Source organism: Anguilla anguilla, chromosome 14 (assembly GCF_013347855.1).
Source record: "Anguilla anguilla isolate fAngAng1 chromosome 14, fAngAng1.pri, whole genome shotgun sequence".
Classification (NCBI taxonomy): domain Eukaryota; kingdom Metazoa; phylum Chordata; class Actinopteri; order Anguilliformes; family Anguillidae; genus Anguilla; species Anguilla anguilla.
This window is the reverse complement of record NC_049214.1, coordinates 25,600,558-25,619,586: the sequence shown is the minus strand read 5'-3', so window position 1 is coordinate 25,619,586 and position 19,029 is coordinate 25,600,558. Positions and strand designations below refer to the sequence as shown.

The 19,029-nt window shown below is 46.0% G+C and overlaps 1 protein-coding gene and 1 non-coding gene across 6 annotated transcripts; both read right to left on the bottom strand.

The window, feature by feature from the left end:
* Window positions 1-350: 350 nt before the first annotated feature.
* Window positions 351-13,165, bottom strand: smtna (smoothelin a). Of its 5 annotated transcripts, none has more exons than XM_035389879.1 (12): window positions 12,791-13,165; window positions 12,082-12,143; window positions 9,380-9,565; window positions 8,618-8,693; window positions 8,375-8,407; window positions 7,994-8,131; window positions 7,503-7,560; window positions 7,005-7,193; window positions 6,437-6,554; window positions 5,694-5,845; window positions 4,209-4,408; window positions 351-1,837 (listed from the first exon to the last, which is right to left on the bottom strand). In XM_035389879.1, the coding sequence occupies exons 3-11, from the start codon at window positions 9,563-9,565 to the stop codon at window positions 4,261-4,263; spliced, it is 1,098 nt and encodes a 365-aa protein (XP_035245770.1). In that variant the 5' UTR covers window positions 12,082-12,143; window positions 12,791-13,165; the 3' UTR covers window positions 351-1,837; window positions 4,209-4,260. The 5 variants fall into 5 exon arrangements, with proteins under 5 accessions (XP_035245770.1, XP_035245768.1, XP_035245769.1 ...); XM_035389877.1 differs by having other exon boundaries at window positions 351-1,833; window positions 12,791-13,163; XM_035389878.1 differs by having other exon boundaries at window positions 351-1,833; window positions 12,088-12,143; window positions 12,791-13,163.
* Window positions 13,166-14,439: 1,274 nt separating this feature from the next.
* trnap-cgg lies at window positions 14,440-14,511 on the bottom strand. Its single transcript has one exon. It is a non-coding gene; the product is annotated as a tRNA-Pro (tRNA).
* Between the last annotated feature and the right edge of the window lie 4,518 nt (window positions 14,512-19,029).

Here is a 19,029-nt window from a genome sequence, read left to right as displayed (position 1 = left end):
CTGGACAGACTTTTAAAGCAAGATGCTGTGTCACCGGCAATGTAGTGTAGGCCTATATGTTCATGTGGCCTTATTTATGAAGGGAAGACATGAAGACAACGAAGATGAGAGAGTAGGCTAACTGAACACAATAAAGTGCTATTAGAAAACAGGATACAGGATCTCTATTCTCCCATGGCAAAACATTTTCCTGATCACAGCCATTCTATCTCTATAGAAGGTTTTATGAACAGAAATTACTTCAAGGTGAGTCCTTTCGAATTTCCTCGATACGGTTCCTTTTGGTGTGCACGAGGAACTGGATTTTAAACTATTTTCTTGAAAAGAGAAAAAACGAAAAACAAATGGAATTTAAATGTCATTTTAATTTTTTTGATGGATATATTTTGCTCTGATGTTCACACACGTGATAAAAACAAAACAAGCTAACAATGGCGCGCGAGCGCGCGCACACTTATAAACATAAACACACAGCCACAAATTTTGTCATATACCATTAATTTACACTCGAACAAGTAAACTCAGCCAAGTCCAATTTTCTCTGTAAGAATTATAGTTCTATATGATGACTCATTCAAACATTGGTGCCAACAGTTTTCCTAATGCACTTCAACAGTTTGAAACGGAACAACAAACCGTTTTAATCAGTTGATGCGTTTATTTAGAACACTCTCATTAGGATGTGGTGTGAAGAACAGTTACACGAGATATAACGGCAATGCAATAGAGCTAGTGTAAACCACACAGGACTGACTTCGGGGGACTGCTGCCCAATTACGCTTCAGAGACAGGCAATGAAGTTGTATCAATATTTGAACTCTCTTCCCAGAAAGGGTACAGCTCAGAGGTTTCCTTTCAGAATTGCAGATGCCGAAAGGTCAGATCCGACCCCGCTATTCACCAGGTAAATCACAGCTGCTAACTTCAGTAGTGTGCAGTGCTTAAATAGACAGCCTATTGAAATGGTGGCTGAGAGGAAATGTTTTTTTTTCCTTTTCCCTAGGCTGCTCCCAGTGGGGTCCGTTGTACATTAAGGAAAGTGCAATCTCACAGAGCATGCAGTGTTTACAGACTGAAAGTAGAACCCGTTCGTCAGCAATTGACATACAACGACCAGCCCAGGCAAATTTATCATGATACAAAGATAATACATGTAAGACACACACACCTGTGCTAATGTGTCAATCTAAAACATGAAGCTCTTTCCTTGCTTCTGAAAAAGGGAACGCATTTCTCCCGCTGACCTGTATTTCGTAAAAGAAGGTTAGTTTAATAACTGGCGTATAATAGCAAGGGAACTGTTTTGAGCGGGTTCAAGTAGCAATGCAGAGAAACCAAGAGAGAGCTTCAGCCTCTTTGTCTTTCTCCCTTCCTTAGAGATTCTTTCAGACACATTTTGTGTGCTTGTCCCATTCGCCTCTCTCTGCCAGTCTTAATGGTTGGAAAAGAAAGAGGGACAGAGTCTGCTAAAGGTGAGGGGGTAGGGGGGGTTTGCTAGAGCACCTGGGGTCAGAAGCAGGGGGGTACAGTCCAGGTTCAGAAGGTCAAAGTCCCCCCAGTATTTTCTTCCAATCTCCTGGATTTTCTAATGAGCGCAATTCTTCAGCAAGGAGGTGGAACAAATTAGTGAAATCAGCTGAATGAGTTAATAGGTGGAAGAAACACATGGCGGGACTTTAACCTTCTGCCCCCTGGACCTTGCGCCTCTGGCCAGAAGTCGGAGGGACCGCAGCAGACAGGCCTTCCGCTGAGATGCATGGGTGAACGCACAACTCCACAGTCCGGCTTCCAGCCGCCATACGGATCACCATTCCCCCATATCCAAAATGAGGCCTATCTGACAGAGACAGAGACGGAGAGGGAGGGAGAAAGAGAGAGAGAGAGAGAGAGAGGGAGAGACAGAGAAAGAGTGAGACAGAGACACAAACAGAAGGACAGACAGACAGAGAGAACTCAACCAAATTATGAAAAAAAATCCTGTCCAGCAACAATAGAACCAAATCTCAAATTGAACCCAACCATTACTGAACCTTAAATAGAGCATATAGGCTACACTGGAACACTAGAAGAGTATTTCTTGAGCTACAAAGCACTGACAGATCCTAGGTTTAGTTACCATATCCAAGTATAGGTATAGTTACCATATCCTTTACAGGTGAGCACAAAGAAAACTGGAAATGAGAGAAATGAACAGAGAAATTTGCAGCTCTAGAACTCAAGTTTTTACAAAAGCATTCCAAAAAATATGTATGGAACATTTTAAAATCATGCAAAGCAACATGTGTCCACTAGGGGTCGTATTTTACAAGCAGAGTCTGATTAGATTTAATGGGTACATATCTTCATTCAAAATCTAAAATGCAATGTGCTGTTCTTTTCCAATTTCCAAATAATACGTCAGCACAGGAACAAGAGGCTGACCTCAAGCCATTAAGCAATTTGCTTTTTTTTAATATTTGAAATTAAAATTCCATTCAAACTGAGTGAATTACATCTATAGCACTGTTAAAATTGATGTGTGATTGAGTTCGCAACAGTACGTAATAATGAATTTGTCAACATAGCATAAAAGACACAGAATTTACATATCATTCAAGCATTTAGAGTACTGTACTATATGTAAGAATTTTATTTAGCAAATGCAGGTTTACTAAAAATAGCAACATTAATGCACAAGGCCAAGTAGAGGTGAGGCAATGGTAGGCTACAATGTGAGAGTGACACCCAAAAATGGGCTGCAGAACCACAAAATCTTTGAAAGTTTGTTCTGATTTAAAACAAAATTAAGAGATTTTTGATATGGAAGCCTTCCAGGGTTTGGATCAATTCCTCTTTTAATTCAGTGAGCTCAGGAAATAAATTCAACGACTTTAAAAATGCCCATAACGTTCTGTGAGAATTTGTTTAGTTCATTTCCTGAAGCTAATTGAGTTGAAACTGAACAGACCTCCCACCCTTGTTATAACTAACCCATTAAAATGTGCATTTATACTGAAATGAACCTGCGAGGTTCCCGTCTTTGGTTGGAACAAATGTTTTTTATTGATCGCAGCTATTCGTTTTCTCGGCTGACCAGCCAAGACGCCCCGGTGACTCAAACAGACGATTTCTGGCGCGATTTCGTCCGCACAGTCGCAGGTTTAACCAGAGCCGCCGAGCGAAAGGGCGGCCCCCTAAACGAAGCGGGGTGCCGTTCGGCTAATCTCGGCGGCGCGGCCGGCGGCGCACCATAAATAGACGCCCAAAGAGGATCTGTCTCTCCAGAGGCGGTGAGTGTGGACCTTTAATCTGAGCAGAGCAGAGACGGCCGTCTGAGAGCACGCGCGCTCCAGAAACAACAGTAACGGAGTGATCGAGCGCAAAGCGATGGAAAAGCTCGAGATAACATCTGCCTCGTACTTTTCTCCTCTCTCACACACCCTCTCTCTCTCCCTCCCTCCCTCTCTTCCTCCCTCTCTCTCTCTTTCTCTCTCCTTCCCTCCATTCCTCTCTCTCTTTCTCTCTCTCCCTCCCTCCCTCCCTCCCTTCCTTCCTCTCTCTCTCTCTCCCTCCCTCCCTTCCTCTCTCTCTCTCCTCTTTCTCACTCAGTCTCCTCTCTCCCTCCCTTCTTCTCTCTCTCTCTCCTTCCCTCCATTCCTCTCTCTCTCTCTCTCCCTCCCTCCCTCCCTCTCTCTCTCTCCCTCTCCAGTGTCTGACAGTGAAGGCCGGGTGGCTCCTTTTAAAGTGCAGAGCTCCAGACTGCCGAATAAAGAAATCCCTCCCCTGTGCCAAAATCAGCCCTCAGTAATTAGGCCGTGCCTCTGGAACCCTGCGGAACAAAGAACAGAGGAATGCTGGGATATTGAGCGCATTAATCACCAAAGGCGCTGAACGCGGAAACACACTTAGATAGACCAATCACTGAAATACAGTAAAACACCAACATTTCCTGAAAAATAAAACATTTTCACATACATTTTTGAATTATTCTGTATCCTTTGTCTTAAAATCTACAAACCCCGCATGGTTTCTTTCTGGGAAATTGATCCCTTTTTTGGATTCAGGGTGACAGGACACATCAGCACATGAGGATGTCAAAGAGAACAACCGCTGCCCGGCCTGAGCACGCAGAGTTACTGAACACCGTCTCCTACACCCAGTACACACAACCCAACCAACACGCGACACGCCACGGCCCGCGTGAAGTTCGGCGCCCTGCCGACCCTCACCCTTAAGCGTGAAGGAGACGGGGCACAGGGTGAGGGGGGCAGGGGAGTGTCTTTAGCAGGACTTTTTGGTTTTGACCAGCCCCTTCTGCACGAGGTTCCTGTAGAACTCCTGAATGTAGGTGTAGACGCACTTCCAATCGGGCTCGTGCATGCGAACCATGTCCTCCACGTCCAGGAGGGCCGGGCAGTCCGCTAGCGTTCTGGAAGAGAGGAGAGAGGGCGGGATGGGACGGGGGGGACGGGACGGGGGACGGGGGGGGCGAGCGGTCAAACAGAGACAAATCCAGGATGTGAAAGGAAGACAAATCAGAATGAGAAAGAAAAATGACATGAAGGAAAGCTAAAGGGAGACATGGCGCTGTGGGGCTTCATGCTTATGCTGCCTCCTGTGAGCAGGCCTAAGAGGTGGTCGTGGATTTTAGAGCTCTCATACAGCAGCCCGTGCCCGTCTGCACTGGCACGGAATTAACAGACCGTCTGGGCGGTCTGGGCACCATCAAAAACCTATAATCGAGGGATGACACCCATGAGAGAAATTAGATCTTTGAAAAGTCAACAAAGAAACTATTGTCCCTGCGATACAAATTTTTCACTCAAAGCATCTTCTGTATTTAGTTAGGGTGCACAATAACCCTCAAATAACACCTGTAGCCTTCTAAACAAAATCTTCAATATTGCAGTCAAAATTGGACATCAATAATGAACGAGCAATGCTATTCTTCAATTCTTCCACGACTGCACACACACACCCACTATGAAGTACATCCTTTTGTCCACAGGCTGTAAATTTAGAGCCCCCAGCTACAAAAGAAAAACAAATATCAGAAAACAAATAACTTCTGTGAATATGAAAGACATAAACCGAGCCTTGATGCGCTGATATGAAATAAGGCGACTCAAAGTGTTGCTACTTTTATGTTTCCTGTGCTAGGCGTAGATAATTTAGTTTGGATTCATCCTACAAAATACAAAGGCTCCTGACACCTTATAAACAATTTGTGTGTGTGAGTGTGTTTGTGTGTGAGTGTGTGTGTGCATCTGCTTATGTGTGTATGTGTTTGTGCTTTGGAAAGTGTGTGTGTGTGTGTGTGTATGCATGCATGAGTGTGTGTGCATGTGTATTTGTGCGTGATTGTGTGTGAGTGCGCGTGTGTGTATGTGTGCATGAGTGTGTGTGTGCATGGTGCGTGTGTGTGTGCGCGTGTGTGTGTGCGTGTGTGCGTGTGTGCATGAGTGTGTGTGTGCATGGTGCGTGTGTGTGTGCGCGTGTGTGCATGGTGCGTGTGTGTGTGTGTGCGCGTGTGTGCATGGTGCGTGTGTATGTGCGCGTGTGCGCGTGTGCGTGTGTGCATGAGTGTGTGTGTGCATGGTGCGTGCGCGTGTGTGTGTGTGCATGGTGCGTGCGTGTGTGTGTGCATGGTGCGTGTGTGTGTGCGCGTGTGTGCGCGCGTGTGTGTGTGCGCGTGTGTGTGTGTGTGCGCTCACTCAGCCGAGCTGAAGGCCGTCTCAAAGTTGTGTCTGCGGTCCGTGGGCCGGAGGGAGGAGTAGTCGAAGGCGTGGGGGAAGAAGTGGTGAACGAGAGCGCAGAACGCCAGGCCATCGCTCCAGCTGGAGGAGAAGTTCTGAATGTTCACGTTCTGTAGGAGAGGTGGCGGGGGGTGAGACTGCAGCCACACCCAGCAGGTTTTTGTTTTTGTTTTTCAGCGCTAAAGACAAATGCATAAGCTAATAATTAAATGCACTTGAAGTGCATGAATGAGCGGGATGCCATTTGGCAGTGTGGGTTCATTACTCAGCGCTAAGTGGGTGGGTGAGATACAGTCCAACTTGCTGTTAGATCTGGACCCACACGCACGCAGGCACACACACACACACACACACACACACTATCGCACTCTCTCAGGAGAGCGTAGGCATACACACATATATACACATAATTTCTCTTGCACAAAAACAAACACAGGTAAACATGCAAATAGAAACAGACATACATACACACAGTCACACACACATACGCAACGCACATGCGCACACACACAATCGCATTAGCTCACGAATACCCTCACCTGCATGAACACACGTTATTGGACACATACACAAACACCCACACACTCACGCACACACATACACAAACACCCACACACACACACACACACACATTCTCTCTCTCTCACACTCTCACACAGAGAGGGGAGGAGCCTTGCACATCGCAGCAGAACCACTCTGACCTCATAGGAATGGGTCTTGGCCCGGCACCAGTCCAGCAGCATCTGTTTGACGTTTTTACTGTTGGGGACACCAGACCCAGGAGAGCGTGATATTTTGCAGACCTGGCTCACAGGCAGTCTGAAAGAGAGAGCTTATACATTATCATATTTTATTTATTTATTTATTTTTTTTGTTGTGAAGAAATAGTGCCCAGTTTATCTCCATTGCTATTTTAATGTAATTTTCTTGTTCTGTTTATCACTGTACTTATTGTGTTTCAGATAACACTTTGGAAACACGTGTGCACGTGTGTGAGAGAGAGAGAAAAACAGAGAGAGCAGAGAGTGAGAGAGCCAAAGAGAGAGAGAGAGCCACAGATAGAGATAAAGAAATCAGTGTGTCATATGAGAAAAAAACAATGCACAGTTTCAGGAAAGCAGATATAGCTCCCGGTGTTTCCATCCATCCCTCCTCATAGGGCTCCATCTCTCTTAACTTCAGGCTCCACCTCTCCATCTCTCCCTCCCTCCCTCACTCTCTCCCAGCCTCAAGCTATGGCTCTCCATCTCTCTCTCTCTCTCTCCTCACCCCGTGCCTCCGCCCGCCCTCTCCAGTTTCTGGATCACGGCCTGGCGGGTCGGGGTGACGGAGGATTTGGGCTTCATCAGCTCTTTGCGTCTCTCCGCCTGCCGCCTCTCCAGCTCCTTCAGCCCGCTGCTGCTGCCGCCGCCGCCGCCTCCTCCGTGCAAAGGGCTTTCATCCTGCCGGTCGAAAATACTGAGGGGCATAGAAAGAGCGGGAGAGAGTGAGAGAGGGTAGAGCAAGAGAATAGATCTGCTCTGTGTAGACAACCGGTCCCGCTGTGCCATAGAGAGCAAGCGGTCAGAGCGGTACCTGGGTCTACTGGAGCAGTACTGTCAGAACTGGGCCCTGGCAGTACAAGAAAAAGGATTTGCCCGAAAACAGGGGCCAGACCTCATTCGCCCCTCACTCGCCGTGGGTCCTACTGCTGGTTATGCATCTTCAGACAGAGCTAGAACTAGAGTAATGGAATTGCTACCAGCAGAAGTGTCCTTTGCGACCCACCTGCCCACTTTCTTTTTGCTGGTGGAAGAGGAGGAAAGCTGAGTTGGCACTGCCCCTTCTGTGGAGTAAAAAAGAATACAATAAGCAAATGGAAGATAAAATGGAGTGTGGCACAATGGTTATAGGGCCAGCTTTGCAGACACAAGGTAACAGGTTTTAAAGCACATTTGCAGACAACACCAGCAGTCTGACAGCTGTTTATCTGAACTCGGCAAAAAGACTACTGAGGCAGAGGTCACAGTAGAGTGAATCAGATGCATTCAAATTCAAATCCACTCCAGGACGGGTGGATTTGTGAAAGAAATCTGTGACAAACAAATGCCAGACAAGACCTCTCTCCTCAGTTAATGTTCACATCTTGGGAATTATTTGAGACCATCCAAATAAGTCCATCCGGAAACAAGGCAGAGGCATTTTACACAATGCAGGCGTCCTGCTGTAAAATGTTCCGTGAATCAGGAGGCGGTTCTCAAAGGTCAGGGGTCACTCACTGTGTGCACTGCTGTCAGTAGTCTTCTCAAACTTCTTCAGCACCCCACCTGCATCGCCCCCTCCTGGCCGAACCTTCAGCTCCACCTTCTGCTCCTCCTTCGGCTGCTGTCGAGAGGTGCGCTCCTGCTCTCTCTGGTCTGCAGAGATGACGGAGGGAGGGAGAGGGAAGGATGGAGGGAGGAGAAGAGCAGAGAAAGGTTGTGGAACACAGCAATAGATTTTTTGCGTGAGAAGCCGGTTCAGAGAAATAAAACATATGAGAGAGAGGGCGAGAGAGAGAGAAGAAGAGAAGAGAAAAAAGGTATCACAGAACAGCTCAGTTAAAAAAAAAATAAACAAAATGACCACAAGACCAAGTTCACTGTGGAACAGACCCATACCTGTGTCCTGCTGAGAGAGTCCTAAGAGAACCTCTGCAAGCAAAGCAGGAATAAGAATCAGACACAGAAAAGGGGAATGAGAGAGACATACACAAAGAGAAAGCAAGAAAGAGAAGAGAGAGAGTGTACAATACTAGATCATTTTGATACAGAACAAAAGGAGGAGGCCTACAATGGAGACAGAGGCAGGCAGGCAGATGGATGGATGTCCGTTCAGCCTCTCCTCCTCCTCTCTGATCTCACCTCTCTTCCTCTTGCGCAGCTCCCTCATGGCGGCCCGGATCAGCTTCCTCTCCTCAAAATCCGACGTCTCATCCAACTGTTCCCAACACACCACCGACACCAAACAACAAACGCACATCGGGTGAGTGTGCTCCCCGTCGCTGTCCCAGTGTTATTCTGACCTGGGGGGAGTGGTGCTGCTACTGGAGGGGGGAGTGGGGGCATGCTTGCTATCGCTATTGGAACATTTTGCGGACTGTGGAGGAGGGGGAATAGCGGACTGGGGGGTAGTTCAGATGACAATTCATTACAAACTATTGGTACATTCTTCCAATCAATTAATCAGACCGGACATTATATTGTCCAGGACATGGACAAATACTCTGAAAACCTGACATTCCATTCAAAAACCGAATATCTTGCAACTCTACTGTACGTCTGAGTGCATGTGAGACCAATGGCAGAGAGGGAGAGAGAAAAATGTGTGTGTGTGTGTGTGTGTGAGACCAATGGCAGAGAGAGAGAGAAAAATGTGTGTGTATGTGTGTGTGTGTGAGACCAATGGCAGAGAGGGAGAGAGAAAAATGTGTGTGTGTGTGTGTGTGTGAGACCAATGGCAGAGAGAGAGAGAGAAAAATGTGTGTGTATGTGTGTGAGTGTGTGTGTGAGACCAATGGCAGAGAGGGAGAGAGAAAAATGTGTGTGTATGTGTGTATGTGTGTGAGTGTGTATGCGTGTGAGTGTGTGTGTGAGTGAGTGTAAAAGAGTGAGTGACTCGTTTACCATCCTGTCCAGGGCTTCCTCGTCCTCGATAGCAGCCAGTTGCTCAGCTGTAAGCTTGGCGACGCTCTCCTTGGGGGACCCATTGGCTGTCACTGTCTCCACCACAGGCCCCGCCCTGTTTTTGATGGACCCCGCCCCCTCATCCACAGAGACCTCCCCCTCCTTCAGCTCCACCCCTGGCTCCATCTGAAACAACACAGGGAGAGTGGGAGGAAGAACATTTAAAGAGGAGAGGGAACGGAGGATGGCAAAGAGCACAATAAAAAACAGATGGAGAAAGGAGAAGAAAATGACAGCTGAGGGAACAGACAGAAGAGATGGATAATGATGTTTCGAAAAGAAAAGGTGCTGATAAAAAATTAAACAATGGAAACACTTAGCCAACGTACTCTTAATAATAACAGGGTTACAGGACCTTCTGCATGGTGCTGTAAATGCTCAAATCATCTGCTCGAGTGTCTGTGTGAGAATCTGTAGCAGACTGTACACTGATAAGCCAAAACTGAGAGGCCTATGTACAGATTTGTAAGTCAGAGATCAAAGGTCAGTTCAGTTCAGATGCCTTTATTGCCATGGCAACCATTACACTTATGTTTTCAAAGCGTAAGCTGGAACGATACACTACTCACAAATAACCAATAGCAAACTGAGCTACAAAAATAACATAAGTAATAAAACTTGAAATAAAAATCACATTTTTTTCTGTGAGCCAGACATATTTTCCCAGAACACGGCCCAGATATCAGTGCGGCAGCTTCTATTTGCCGCACGTTATAAATCCCTCTGGTGCTGCTAAAAGAATTACTGCACTTCTGAGGCACAAACCGGTGTGCACTAACCGCCCAAAACCACAACACACAACATAGTCATAACACACAACACAGAACACATACAAACTATCAAACCAGTGCAAAACACCACACAGGTCAAACTATGTAGCGAGGGCACTGATCCCCAATGATCATCGCTACCCTGCTGCCTGGGTCTGGCTAGGTGCTCCCAGCCACACCCTTAGCCTGTACTCATCATCAATCCCCATGCCACAAGACTTCATGGGGGGAGGGGGGCAAGCGGCTTGTGCAAAGGAAAATATTAAGGTGAGGGTAAAGGTGTGCCTTACATCCCTACACCCGCCATCTTGGCACTGCCGGGTTGATTCCAGTGGCTCGAGCAAACCCACAACGACCTTCTCCTGACTTCAGGAGGCTGCCGGATTTGGAATCCGCCTATGCGTGTCCCCTCCACAGATCTGTCATCAGGGCTGTCTCCCCTAGCCACTGTGCCAGTCAGGCTTAGCCTCGTGACAGAGGGGCAGTGGTTGGTAGATGGTGAATACATGGGAACCACTGCACCACCAACATTCCCTCCTTATTTGGCCAGTGCAGCACTATAGCAACAGTCACCACCACAACACTTGCGGCGCAGCAACACGGAACTGTAGTAATAGTCCCTCCTCACTACACTGGCAGCACAGGAACACACGGCTATAGCAACAGTCACCGTCACAGGACTGACAGCACAGTAACTCAACTCGAGAGCAACTGTCACCTTCACAGCACAGCAACTGAGAACTATAGTAACAGTCACCATCACAGTACTGACAGCACAGTAACTCAGCAGCAACCACTCTTATTCATCCACCATTACATTATGTTAGTTCATTATAATCATGTTCGTTGTATATCACTTCAAAGGATATGTCTGTCTCTTTCTCACAAACTTACACAAACACACATATAGACTAAGTGTGTCTCTTACCTTCTTAAATGCTGCTCAGTTCAAACGGCTTTCTTCATTTCTGAACACTATGACACTGTGAGTGTGTGTGTCTGTACCTAAGTCAGTCTTCCCAGCGTTCCCCCTTCTCCCCTCTGTGATGGGGGAGGATCTGACATTGACAGACAGACTGTCTGCTCCAGCCAGGGCATGGATTTAACCCCCCCCCCTCCCCCCTTTAATCAAGAGCTCCTCTGATCCCCTTCGATCCCAGATTACATTACAGTAGCCGATGTCACAGTAACTAACATACAGGTGAGAACAGAAAACGAGAGGTTATGCCCCCCCCCCTCGAACCCTCCTGTAACCTGGGCGATCCAGACGCCAGTTATGCTTTGTCCAATGGAGCGACTGGCCACAGTCGGCTCTGGCAAAACAGGCCTTATTATAACGACATTACTCTGCATTTCAGGACATGAGTGTGTAAAAATAACCTCCCTCCCCTCCCTCTTGACTTAACTCATCCAAGTTTTTAAGTGCAGTTTAGCAGTACACTATTCAACCAGCTGCTCAATAACAGTTTAAAACTGACAGAAAGTATTTCCATGAGTTTTGCTGTGTTACTTCCCTCTTTTTTTTTTCGCTCTCTGGGGCATACGTCAGAGCGAGCACACATTTTGGGTTACAGTGCTCCTGTTGGGGTGCATGGTGCAGTGGAAACATGAGAGGCGGAGGAAAAAATGATTGCAGAGAAGAGATGAAAAAGAAATTAGAGAGAGAGAGAGCTCAGTTGCTAATGTATGTAAGTACCAGATGCCCTAGAGGTAGCAGAACAGCGAGGTCTGGCTGGTATGCAGAGTTTGATGACCTAATTGAAAATATAACAGAGCAGTTCCTTTAGCCGGCACCAAGATAGAGATAGACAGAGAGGGAGAGAGACAGAGAAAGAGAGAGAGAGAGATTGACAGGAGCTGTAGCTCAGTTACCGTCACCTCTTCTGCCCTGTAGCCAAGCCCACACGCGTCTGACCAACTGACCGAGCGTCTGACTGAAACACAAACACCCAGAGGAAAATTTATTGATAGCTCTACTTTAACCCCTCCCACCATGGCACAAATGTACGACATCATATAAACAGGAGATAGCATCTGTTTGACTTAACAGTCAGTGAATTCATCGTAATGTATACAGTGAATGGTGGAGTTTATACTATAATGAAGCGCACAGACAGCGTTGCAGACGTTGTGAATAGTTCTCTCCCCTGTGAGGACTCTTCACAAGAACAAAAAACTCCCAGCAATAAACAGTCTTAAAAAACACACACACACACACACACACACACACGCACACTAACCCTCACACACACATACACGCACACACACACACACATACACATACACAGTGGAAATGTCCTCCAACTGGCACTTCCACTGGAAAAAAGTCATGACAGAATGAATTCTAAGCTCATGGAAAGATGTCCCTCAATATATCTTTCAAACCTAATACTACTTACTGCTACAGCCACACAAGTCAAAGTTTCAGGTCAAATTTTTATATAGAAAGCATGCACACAAACACACACACACACACACTCACATGCAAAGGTTAAGAAAGCACAGTCTTTGCCAGACAAGTGTCCACTGGGTGCTTGAGGGCTCCAGTATTTAAACGGAACACAGAGGAACCTGCACTTACCTGTTCTTTATTTTGCGGTGCTGTTGGATGAGCGGGTGGTGGTGGTGGTGCTGGTGTTGGTGGGCGCTGAGGGTGGTGTTCGCAGCGGCGTGTGTGTTCACGGGGTTCAGTTCTTCACAGCGGTTCGCCTCGCTCTCTCCCGCTCTAGCTGGGCGTGCGCCACTCTCTCTCTCCAGGGTCCTCTCCCTCCTCTGAGCCAATGAGCCGGACCCTCAGCTTTTCAGTCCTACCTGAGGCCACGCCCCCGCGCCTCGCGATTGGTCGGGGGCCGGGCATCGGGCAGGCAATTCCACACCGGTACTCAGATGCCACTCCACACGAGCTGAGGAAGAGGAGGGTAAGAAGAGAGGGAGGGACACTTTCCCCAAAGATTCTCTTCAGACCAGTTTTACAGTAACTCACACAGGCAAAACTCCCCCAGTCTGTCACACGCAAGGTATCCTCCCATCTCCTACAGCCAAGGAGGGTTTAAAGAGGTGCTGTGCTGCGTGTGTAGCTGAAGAGGACAGTTAAGTGTTAATAGAAGGAAAAGACTTCTCGTACTCTGAGGCAAAAAAAAAAAAACAGTGTTGCGAGGAAACATTGCTGTGTTTACAACCGACAGGAGGCAGATGTAGTCACACACACACACACACACTTGTAATGTGCCTTAAACTGTTGTACACCATAAAAGGTCATTTTTTCCATGCTTCCACGGGAACGATTTATACGCGGCAGTTCGTGAGGTCGCAGGCCCGATAACTCAGAATAAAGCGACGCCGCTCTTGGATTCCCGCGAGGGAATGTTCCCTCAGGAGCATGTTTGCGTTTGTGTTGAAACGCTCCATCTAGCACATCCCACTCGTGTGTGCACAGCCGGCGTGAATCACACCCCTGTCAGGAACATACTCCGCGTTCGGCGGTACGTGTACATGTGAACGCCGCACGCGCCCCGTGTGGAGGTGCCCTACATTCAGGAACTTTGACTTCGCTTGAAATCCTACGCAAGCCCAATGGAACATTACAAAATGGACACATAAAACGAGCATTAGATGACCGTCCAGAAATCGATGTTTACGATTCACGGAGTCAGGACGGCTACGGCACTTTGACCTCTCGCTCCTCCTCCGTCTCCTTCCTCTTCTTCCCTCCTTCCTAAATAGACGTCAACTGCAGCGCGTTAATTACGATTAAACTGGACTGTGCGGTATTATTTGATTTAGCTTAACGCCTTGCTGCGTGACACGGTACACAGATTGTTGAATGTTAAAAATCATGCTTAAGGACTGCCGGGTGGCACGGTTTTAGAGCACGGATGGACCATGCCAACACACAGCGCCAGCATTGCCCAGGGACGGAAGGGTTTCAGTCAGCTGGGACTATAGCTACCAGCCATTCAAACTAAAGGAGCATGTGCCCCCCACAGATTTTTAAGTTTTGCCCTCTCTCAGATATAAAATCCATCCATCCGTCCATTATCTGTACCCACTTATCCTGGGCAGGGTCAAGAGGGGTGCTGGAGCCTATCCCAGCATGCATTGGGCGAGAGGCAGGATTACACCCTGGATAGGCCGCTAATCTATCTCAGGCCATCAGATATAAAATTAACCTTCTTTTAAATGTATTATTTATGCACAATGACCTCAGATTATACATGTGCATCTCTGCCCGGGCTCGTCCGGGATTTGAACCCGGGGCCTCTCGCACCCGAAGCGAGAATCATACCCCTAGACCAACGAGCCCCCATTCTATTCAAAACCTCCTCCAGGACGGTGTTCAAAACAAGGACCTGGCTAGAGAGAAATTGGGGGTGGACCACTGGAAAGAACTCATCATATAGTCCACCCCCCTAGGAGGGGCACCCGCTCTTCACCCCATCCCGAGCACACGTATTGCTGTTTTATTATCCTTAAAATGTATTTTAAGTAAGTTATGTCTTAAAATAATTATTGTTGTGTGATTATTAGTTAAATATACACATGAGTGTTGGTATTAGGTTTCCTTTTTCTGTGTTTCTTAATTTCTTGAAATTTAGGGAATGTCCATGTTTAAATGTATTTTTGTTCCTTTTGACCTTTTAGAGCAGTGGTGTCAAACTCGTGCCATGGAGGGCCGTGTGTATGCAGGTTTTCATTCCAGCCTCAGATCTTGATTATATAATTAGTTAAATTATTTGCTGAATTAGGGATGCAGGTTTGTGCACAATGGTGACCCGACGTCTATGGTGACCCGCATTGTCTAAATAAAAAAATTCTTATATTCTGTGCTTCAATGCAGTTAAACGCATATGGCTGAATGAGTAATTGGACTCAATTAAGGCAGCATTAATTGGTTGGAATGAAAACCTGCATACACACGGCCCTCCATGGCACAAGTTTGACACCACTGTTTTAGAGGAATAACGTTTTAAAAATGTAAAATGTTAAAAAACCATTAAAGATACATTTTATAGATTATACAGAGTCAAGAATCTAAATTTTTCCAAATATGGTTACTTCTTCCTTCCCCCCAACCTCCAAGATACCAGCCGACCCTCTGAGCAGCCAACCTGCTCCTTACTGAGCAGATAGGGAGCACATGAGTGCACAGATGGAAAAGGTACATATACAATGGATTAGACAAACACACAGAGATGTAACACTGAATCAGACAAACAGACAGAGACAGAAACATAAACGCAGAATCAGACAGAGGGGCACATAAACCATCACGGTTGGAGAAAGATTAATGTGGGATTTATGTAAGAGTGGGTGCGTTGCCATGACGGCGTTTTTTATTGCGTGTGCCTCGTGAAAATGTCAATGAACATTCTCGTGTTTAAATGCGCTCCGGCAAATTGCAAATCTGTATTCGCATAAAGTTCATGAGTGAGTGAAAGTTCAGCTCGTTTAGCAGATTTACGTTTGACTCAAATGTCTCTCCACCTCACGAGACCGAGGAACATCGACTCAAGGCTAAGAACGAAGAGGAAAGAGAGCCACCCAATGGCCAACAGTAGAACTACAGCAGCCTTATATGACCCTTCCGTACAAATCCCCAACCGTACACACAAATCAGCACTTGAAAGTTACGTGACAATCTACCACTTTGGACATTACACAGAGCCAAATAACATCTTACTAACGCAGTTAGCTCAACAGCGTGGGCAATAACGTCATTGTACATTTTTGTTGACATTGTCAGCTTTGGAATTTTCAATTACATTGTCATCATTTTAGACACTTTTTGTACTGATAAACCAACTAAAAAAAAAAAAAAACACTATACTAAAACAAGATTGAATCTGAAGCAGATAAGGCAAGATTTGTTTTTATTAAAAATATATTTTGGCCATCATTTTTTGTATTTGTGAAGAATGTGGTGCCCTGGTTGAAATTTTTCCCATATTTTGGTCAATTCAGCTTGGGATAATAATAAAAAAAGAATCTTTGAGCAAGAATGATGTCAGTGTAATGTGTCTGCTTTTCTGCATCGTTTTTCAAACTAGCATTTAGCATTACTCACGACAGCACTGCCCAATCATATTCAAATCCACTGCATTTGCAAACCACAGCTGTAAATCCTAGTCATAAGCCACACCACACGTACGGTTGCCAGACTAAAAACTTGATTATTGATCCCACCTTTGCTGTGACTATAAGGTCGCGGACAGGCCTGTGTATACTACTGGTCTTTGACTCTGACTACTTGGGCATGCCCAGTACGGTAAATCTTACTGCAGTCTCCTGATACGCATAATTTAATTCTCTAAACAACAAACCTCAGCAAAACGCATTCTGTACAGCATATCAGCATTCCATTACTGAAATCATATACTACTTGCCACAGTTCAAAGGTGCCAAAAGTCCTGTGGTTGCAAAAAAAATTCTTCAGTTTTCAGTTTCTCTGTGTGAATTAAGTCACAAAAAAAGTGCACAAAGTGCCTATTGTTCACAAGACAATGAGAGTGTATGTACATAAAACAGTACTAGAGTGTACTTTCAGTGCATTCTAGTGCATCCTTCATTCGGAAAGTATGAAAAGGTAGAAGGTGCGATCGGAGACAAATGAACCCATTAAGGTGCAAGATCACAAATATGCGATTAGAATGCTCTTAACTGAACATTCTAATGCTGGTGTAACAATCGCCACTGGTACTAGAAAGTAACCGAGTTCTAGAACATTCCAAAAAACCTTCTCTTCAAACGGTTAAGAAAGCCGAGCTTAATATTTAAGCTATATTTGAACCATAATATGTGTATCCTATTGGATTTTTTTAAATTTTTTAAAGAAGACAACTTTGAATGCACCCCGATCCTTAAAATAATAATAAAAAACATGTTGGGTCTAATATTCTGATTTGTTGACAAAGCTATATGTTATACATGTACACACACACATTGTGCATGCTTGCTAGCAGTTGCTCAAAATCCCCAGCAGATGGAGCACAGTCACACAGTTCTATTGTTCAAACCTTGCACCATTTGTTTCCCATTCACAATCAATTGAAATAAAGACAGACAATTTGTTTCTTTTCCTGCAACCAGTATATTTAGTCAGTTTCCCATGATTGTAAAATGCATAAATATAATAAAATAATTTACATCTAACATTTGCTTTGTAAACCCCTCAGACAACACCGATAACGTAAAACGAGTAGCCTCGCTACAAAGGCAACATTTCCAGTGCAATTTCTGCTTCACTTCAGACAGGAGGACGCTAGCGTCTCACACGCGGTCCTGTCTCTCAGTAGGCCTCAGCAGAATCCACTGAACAGGCAGCCGCCTGGCTAATCTACCTCAGAACCTTCACACCCTGATCCCCAAGAGCACTGGAGAGGCAGCCCGACTAATCCATCACAGAACTGTTAAAAATTCTATTCCAGCAGAGCCACTCTCTCGACCTGCTCTGAGTATAAAAACCGGTCCAAACCGGTATTTCCCAACCTTGGTCCTCAGGAGCATGCTGCTGCAGCTGGCATTCATTATAACAGCTCTTAATTAGACAGGCTTAATTGAGTGGTTACTGCAATACTGATCAAGACTCGACATCAATTCACAGTGGAATGCGTCATTTGCACTTTGAGGAAGAAAAGCGCTGAATTTTTAGTAAAAGACAGTACCTGCCAATTAAATCCCATCAATTTGCCCGTTAAAATGAGTAATGTCAATGAACTTTCCATTTCTATTCACTTAAAAGTTTAGTCAACAATCGGTTTTGCGGTTAAGAGAATTCAAATGAATGACAATGTAAATAGGCCATACAGATGATGCAGGTGAGTGCTTACTTAGGACAGAAAACGGCTTATACAGCTCGCCTACAGGACCGAGGCTGGGAAACACTGAGCCGCAGATTAAGCTACTTTTATAACAGACTTACAGGAGCTCAATGGGGAGAGTGTGAAGACAAGTGCATGGCATTCTCATGTGACCAAAACAGGGCATTCGCCACCGTTTCACTTCCTGGGTCAAATGTCGCAACACATCCAGTGTCGTACCATGCGGAGTGCATGCAGCCAATGAGGGGGCGGGGGTAGGGGGGACAAACCTGGTGGCTGAACAGTTTTTACGGTTAAATTCCTCACATTTAAAAACAAAAAAATGTAAAAAAAAAAATTACAATAAAAACAAACGAACAAAAAAAAAAAAAAAAAAAAGTATCTGAAGTTACGGTCAGGACCGGACGTTTAGCAGAGACTTCCTGTCCCCTGTGCGCAGAGAGACAGCGGTGGGAGGTCAAGGTGAAAGGTCAGGGGTGGGCGAAGAATTAAGCCTGGCTCACACGCGGCCGTTCCCGTGGGCGCCCCAGTGCACTCTGGGAGATTTCTCACAGCCCGTGCGAGTTCCGCACCCACGTCTTCCAAAACACAGACACGCCCCTCACACCCCACCACCCCCGCCCCCAACAAGGGCAGGGAGGGACACCAATACTGCCCCAGCCTGGCATTATAAAAATTTTGAATAAAAATAAAAAGAGCTGAAAGCACATAAAAAGATAATTCACTACGAACTTCGCTGAGTAGCCCAATGAATTCTAGCAAGGAAGAGGAGGGTTATTGTTTGGGGAGGGGGGCAGTGGGGGCAGGTAGGCATGTATAATGTGGGGTATCTGTGAGACTTTGTGCTAAGTTTACAGGCTTGGGGGGAAGGACACTGGAGAGGCGAGCGGTGGTGTTGGGGGGGGGGGGGGCAGGTTGGTCTCAACAAACTGTATTCAGACGCTGAAACCATGGCAACCGTGCAAAAATGAAATGTCAGTACTACACATGATGAGGTAATAAT